The 7,415-nt window shown below is 39.7% G+C and overlaps 1 protein-coding gene across 1 annotated transcript in view; it reads left to right on the top strand.

Annotated features, from left to right (window-relative positions):
- The first annotated feature begins 3,189 nt into the window (after positions 1–3,189).
- The window catches only part of AP3S1 (adaptor related protein complex 3 sigma 1 subunit), a 39,762-nt gene continuing 35,536 nt past the window's right edge, over positions 3,190–7,415 (top strand). The window contains exons 1-3 of the mRNA XM_019473588.1: positions 3,190–3,223; positions 3,572–3,621; positions 5,762–5,836. Coding sequence (XP_019329133.1) covers positions 3,190–3,223; positions 3,572–3,621; positions 5,762–5,836 — 159 coding nt within the window. The remainder of the gene's footprint in view (positions 3,224–3,571; positions 3,622–5,761; positions 5,837–7,415) is intronic.

The following is a 7,415-nucleotide window of genomic DNA, read 5'->3' as shown; positions in this document are numbered from 1 at the left end:
TTTTTGGTTTTTTTTTTATGCTTAAGCCGTCCATGCAACTATATTTTAACACTATATTCACCCAACCCAACGGATATATATTTTTATATATGTATTATATATATAAATAATTTTCATGTGGAATTATTCCATGAGAAGATACAGAGCAAGGATACTGAGACACCCATACTTTTTCCTAAGTCTTACTAATTAATGATCATCATCTACTTCTAATAAGGAGAACTATAAGTGAATTGAGATGTATTACTAGTACTTCCTCACCATCTATAATCTGCATCCTTAACAAAAAATGTTGCAGAAGCTAGCTATTGGTAGGCATTCAGAGCAAGCATATATGTGACGACTACAAAGAGGGAAAGCTGGAGAACCATTTAAAAAAAGTTCTGAGATTGCTCCTGAAGTTCAAACAGGGACAATGTTTTTCTCCCCAGTTTAATTCTTCTCAATGTGCATACAAGGGATCAAATCTCACCTGAAATTGGGACTGTGTGTCCACTAACAAATATCCCAAGGACTGCCCTCTGGCACAGAGGCCAACTTGCAAAGAACAGTTTGCATCCACATTATTTACCTTTTAACCTCCAGAACAGGCTGGTCACATCCAAAGTGCCCACGAGAAGTTACGCCTTGCCAACTCCTGAATTGTGCACAGGCCAAAATCTGCCAGCAACTGTTCTACCAACTAACTGTACAGATGACTGAGCTACAGTGCCCCAGAAAATTTCCTGGCACTACTGAGTCTAGAGACATAGATGTAGTGTGACTGGCTTAATGTTAAGCTTTTAACGTACTTATTTTGGTCTCTCTTTAGTCAATAATATGATTCATTCAACCTTTCTTAACCACCTACTTTAAGATGAAACAACCTCTAAATGAGTTTTTATCTCTCTAGATATTTTGGCATCAAGTCAAAAGTTTTCCGACTAAAATACAGTGAGATGCACCTGACATCTCATGGCATTATGGCTATTGAAGCAAGTGCAAAGCAGGGACAAGAAAAATATGTAGGATTTTATGATGTTTAGCCTTGGGAGCATATTAAGTATGATGGTAGCAAAGCTGAAGCGTGGTCTCCGCAAATAGGAACAAACACATTTAACATGCTTTCCTGTCAAATGTTTTTGTTCTCTTGATGATCCAATACAAAACAAGGCTGAAAACACTTTTTGTTTTTTTAATGCACATGGCATTTTATACAAGCTTGTAATAAGCTTGTATAAAATCATCACGAAAAACCCAGTTAAAGGCATTTTCCCCCCTTTTTTGTCTCATTTCCAAGTATGAAGATGTTACAGTACGATAATGCCTTGAGTAACCTTTGTACAACATCCCTGAAGAGTAATTAAGACTTCAGGATAGTCAAGAACAGCGTAAGCCAAAAGCTTGTGCAATTAAAAGCAGAATTTGATGTGCAAAATGAGCATGAACAGCAGCAATGGATAAACTGAAGCTGCTTTAGAGTTGAGAAGGAGTTTGCAGAATGGATGTGTGAATTTCCACCCCCCACCTTCATTTTACTGTAGATCAGTACGTTCAAGATTATGTTGTGGGGATAATTAACAGAGACACATCTTCTGTTAATAACTTAGCAGTAATTCTTCAAGACTTAAAAGTAAAGATGACATTTGCTCAATATGCACATAGGCGACATGACTATGTATTTTATCATTTCACTCTCGAGGTAACTTCAGTTTCACTTAGCTCCTTCATGTTTTCCATGTGCTTTTAAGACTAGTTCAAGCTACAAATTAGAAATTTACAATTAATGCTAGTCTCTAAACCATTATCTGAATAATAATTCATATAAAAAATGCCTCCTAGGTTAGAGGGTTTGAACTTGGTGATCATTACCTTGGAAACAGGGTAACTGAATTTTGCATAGCACTGTTTTTTAGTATCGGGATGTTGTGAAGTACTAAACCTTTCATAAAACCCGTATAATAATTTTCCTTTCCAATACTTATTTCTCAATCTTTAAAAATTAGGTTTTTTACTGAATTTTTCCAATTTGCCTATTCTGTTAATTCAATTACATAGAATCAAGTGAATTAAATACTACGTATATTGGTAGCTCAGTACCATAGCATCTTTGGGTGCAACACAATACTCTTCCAAGTCTACACTATTTTTTGGTCTTGTACCACTCTCACAGACTTGCCCAAAAGGTCAACCCTTACTTTCATATGCTTCTTCCTTCCCCTGTAGCAACTGAAGTCACTTAAACTATAGTCAACACTTTTGCTCAAGGCATACTGAATACAGAGGACATATTTCATGTTCTGCTTAAGCTTCTGATGTTTCCAATTTACTGGAATTATTCTTTTTAAAGAGATAAGTACATACATTTTAAAGCATTTCAGGATCATCTATGATTTTAGATGCTATAACGGTCACTTTTTAAAAGATGAGATTTAACATGTCTTTTGCAAGCTTTGTCTTTTGAAAATTCTACAAGCAACGTGCTGCTAATCACTTATTTGTTCACCCAACACATTATCTACTCGACATGTTTGCAATCTAGTCTGTTATTTAAGAATATGCACAAGGAAAAGTTTCTGCCACTTAAAACAGTCACACCCTGACTCCAGACGGAGCGAACCCATCATCCTTAAGGAGTTAGCAGAGATAAACAAGCACTGACTACCTCCCCGATGTGAAAAGGTAGAAAACTACACGGAAAAGTGGCAAAAAGGAGAAGTCTCTCCATAAAGAGGGTACAGAAGCTACAGGGTGGAATTAGCAGAATTTGAACTGGTAGTCGTTGAAAGGAAAGGAACAGAATAAAGGCAGCCACTTAGAGCATTCAGGAAACAGAAAGCAAGAGCTGGATCAGGTAAGTAGTCGCTGTATATTGGTAAACTAGGGCCCGAGAAAGAATTAGTTGGGGTTGGAGAAAAATTAAAAGCAGAAAAAAATGCTGGAGCAAAAGTAATAAATAAATATTGTTCAGTGAACAAGCTGAATCTTAAATAAATGAATAATTCAAATCTGCATTAATAAGTTATCCAAGTTCAAAAATGCACATGGTGAATAAAAGAAGTCCAAACCGTTACTGTGGGTTTTATGCTACTGGACTATTACCTTTGAAGGGATGGAGGCAAACTTTTTTTTTTTCTCCAAGCTCCAGAGGATAAAAATTATCTATAGATTCAACATGAAGGACAACCTACCATTAGCTGGCAAGACACAATGGCCTACAGTCCTCCTTCACCTCGAGATCCTAGTAGGTTTTTATTTGTTCTTTTTTTAAAAAAACAAAACAAAACACAACCCCACCCCCCCCAAACCACACACACACAAACCAACCTTCTTGCATCACTTCTGAAGAGCACATCTGCAGTATATCAGTAGTTTCATTTGTTAAGATCAAATGAGGTAAAAGGCACCAATAGAACATTCTTTAAAGAGAGCCAGACTAGTAGCTTATCTTAGGTAAACATACTGCCACACAGGAGAACAAACTACTTGTATTTGTAAGGCTGGCAAGTGGACATGTTACAAAAAAGACTGGGGAAAAAAAAAAAATCTAGGAAGAACTATGCAAATACCTTTGTCCTTGCGTACCCTCTAGCGGCTGTGCAAGGTTACGCTGGCCTCACCGTAACCGCGCAGGCCATTTCCGTAAGAAGACAGAACCAGAGTGCTCACCTCTGCAATAGTTCTCATAAATAGACAAAGATTCACGAGATCAGGGTTCTAAGCAGGCACAAGTATGGATTATTTGAAGTGTTTAAGTTTACAACCAATTCTGCCTCGTTAGCTTAATCCCATGAATCCAGGTTTTCCACTTAAAAAGTGGTAAAATATATCAAGCTATTCACACAGCAGGCATTCAGGGCACGTGCCTGTGTTACTGTGCCATGTATGCAGGCTGCATGCACACTGCAGCAACGTCAGTAAGTTAAGCCGAGTTACTAGTTCTCCCGAAGTCCTCTAAGGGTGGAAACAATCCAATACACAAGTTGCAGAGACCACGTAAGAGCCACTTATACACAAAACAGCAATGAACAGCTCAAGACTATGGTACAAGCATGCTTGAAACTAGCACAGGCTGTTTTTCCTGTATGTGCTGAAGAAGTGGATTACGTCAGGGACCAAAACTGTCACCCAGCATAAGAACACTCTGCAAGCAAACAGCGAACATTTAATTTAGTACAGCTTAGACAAACATAAAAGATTGTACAACAGACATTTAAAACAAACCCACAAAAAACACCCCCCCACACCCCAACCCTCCAATAAATAAAAGCAAAGGTCAGTACCCTAGTCAAGGTACCAAGTCCTCTCCAGGATGAAGAAAAAAATCCTCATTATGTTATGACTTAGCAGGATATAAAGTGCATTCTATTTTGTTGATGGAACATGCAGCTGGTGAAATGGGAGAATAACAGCAGCCAAAGGGAGAATATATAGAGCAGGTTTTTAGCACCCCGTGTCTATTTGTTCATTAACTGAAAGATGCAACAGCTAGTTGCATCATTTAGCTAATGATGCTAGTCATTAAACAGTGCCAGAAGAAACACCTTGGCAACTGCTGAAGCATTCAGCCTTCAACAAATACTTACACTACCAATACGAGAAGGCACAGGGTGAAGTAATTAGATTATATACCAATACCTACATATTAATTATGAGAAAAAAATCAAAATACTGTCTTGAAATTACATGAGATAATGCACATTCAAGATGAAGCCTTCACAAAGAATAGAACACACATAACAGATGTACAACTTGTCAGAAGTAACTGAATCCGACGCTACATGTACAATAAATATCCCTTTTAATAAAAAGGAACTTTTATCTTCAGTACAGCATATAGAGTGACAGAGCTGCCCGGTCCTCCAGACAACTATGAAATAGCAGGCTCTACTCTATAGACGGCAGATGCAGATTTTTTTCTGTACCCCAGATGTACATCAGAAAAAAGCTACATGATCAGACAGCCTAGGTAGCTCTTCTTTTATGCTATTCATCTGCATTGTTTTTATAGATGTACAGTCATAAGCAGAAATGCAAAAATCCTTCTTTCTGTGTGTTTACAGGTTGAGTTTAAGAAAGTTAGTCCCTTTTCCATCTTTGAAGACAACACCTGAACAACTGTATTGCTTGTCGTTCATCCCCATGCCTGAGTTTTGCAATAATGCAGTACAAGCTTGCCATCACTTCCAAAACACTGCAAGAAAAAAAAAAACAAAACAAGAGCTGTTAGATTATTCATGGGCTAGCATATACACGAAGCAAAACAAACAACCCCCCCCCCAGATACCTGGGTCATGGAATACTGTTACTGATAACAAAGCTCTCCATCATAATGGGAGGCACGACAACATACTGTGTGTGAAGGAATGCATTTCCAGAGATTGTATGAAGTCATGTCTCTTTAAATCATATTCATACAGATCTGTGAATATCAACTGCATTACATTAAATGCAAGATATTACCAGCATAGCTAAGGGCAGTAACAGACTTCAAGTGCCAGAAATGTACTGACAAATTCTGCTAAGCACATTGGGAAAGAATATTTAAGATAAAAGTCACCTCATAGAGGGTCCCAACTTCTTGGTCTGGAGATGGAGCAAAAGACTGGTTTACATATATGAACTGCAAGAAAAGAAAACAGAAGATGGAGATCTCCCATAGATCTCATAGATCACAGAACACATAGAAGAAACATTCTGCAGCCAGAAGTGGGTAAATCTGACCTCTGTTCACCATTTATTTCGTAATCTTTACAGTCCACACCAAAATACCATGAATTAGTATTTCCACTTCCGTGTGGAGGGGCAACATGACTTCCAGGAGTCACTTCTGACTGGCCAACCAGACCAAGCCAAAGCAAACGTGCTGACTGCCTTCTCCTGCAAGTTGACCCATTAGTCTCCCATACAGCAGCGAAAAGTCAACTCACTGGTTTAGTTCTTGCTCTTATTTCAAGTATCCAAACCATTCCCACTATTCCAAATTTGCTCAATTAGAACAGCAGTCACAGAAATCAGAATTATTTTGTTCTTTTTTAAAGTCATCCTTCTCACTTCCTGCCCCAAACGTATGAATGCATATAGTAGCTAGTCCATAATGCCAAAGAGAGCCTTGCGATCTGCAGTGTGAGATGGCAACGTGTAGTAGGGTATCATGTGCTATTTCCAAAGAAGAGTCATAAAATTCCTAGGGCATTGTTCCTGAAGCATAGCCTTAAGCTTAAACCACACTGGAAGACTCCATGCTCCTGTATTTTTTTCCTGAGACAATGAGATGGCAGTTAATGAATTAAACTGTTGAGAACACCCACGAACAGTAAATACCTGAACTATTACTCTTCTTTGAGACATTAAGCCTTGGGAAAAAGAAACCCTTCATGACTTCCAGCTGAAAGAGAAGGTTAGTGAAACCGTTTATGCCTATATGCTTAAATAAGAGCCCCCAGACCAAGAACAGAGTGATTTCATCTATACTTTAGCTACACATTTGACTATTTTAATGAGTCTAGCTTTAACTTTATATCTTAAATGAAAACTTTGAAGTGTATGGATGTTAAGAATTTACTGCTAATCGCAAAATTAGTACAATCATATTTCTGAATCTGTACCAGCTCTTCCAATGTTATCAGAAGGCCACTCGGGCTTCACAGGAAAGAACACATAAACGGTACTGGTAATGTGCTGCCAAGCTATGAACATTGCCAAGCTATGAACATTTCCAAGCTACACATTTTAATGGAGAAATCAGTCCTATGACAGTAATTAAACTGTTAATTGTAATTACTGAGAAGTAAGTTCTGAAGCAGACACTAATATTCAGAAAGTCAACCCCAAACGCTTTAGACTTTTTCCCAAATACTCCTTCCGCATACCTGACTTCTACAGTTACACTGTGCATATGAATACTTCACCAAAATACATCACTGCACAACATGCACACAGCTCTGCACGTCAGCATCAGACAAGAAGAAACGGAGGCGCTGCAAAAAGCCCAAAGGCTGGAGCCGAGCACCCAAGCGCATCCAAACCGCAGCGTTATGGTTCATTGCAACGTTACGCTGCGGTGCGTGCTTTGAAGAATTTTATCGGGGCCCCTACGCCAAGTCTCCTGCTAAAAGCCGCAGCCTAGATTCAAACAGTCTCCCTGCAAGGTGTGACAGCCTGGACCCAGGGTGAGCGGAGCTCCCTGCCATGGCTGGCTCCCGGCCTCCCCCGCGGCGCGCGGGGCACGCCGGGCCAGGCCAGGCCGCCAGGAACGCCTGCCCCTACCAGCTGCTCGGAGGCCATCAGTTTGAGGAACTTCTTGATGAAGTCAACGAGGCCCTGGATGGTCCGGGTCCGCTCCACGGCCCACTTCTTGGTCTTCATGATGGGGGTGTCGCCCACGGCCTTCAGCAGGATGTCAACTGCGGGGGAGGGGCGCGCGTTAACGCCGC

The sequence above is a fragment of the Aptenodytes forsteri genome, unplaced genomic scaffold (assembly GCF_000699145.1).
Source record: "Aptenodytes forsteri isolate BGI_AS27 unplaced genomic scaffold, ASM69914v1 Scaffold167, whole genome shotgun sequence".
NCBI classification, from domain to species: Eukaryota; Metazoa; Chordata; class Aves; order Sphenisciformes; family Spheniscidae; genus Aptenodytes; species Aptenodytes forsteri.
This window is presented reverse-complemented; position numbering and strand designations above follow the sequence as displayed.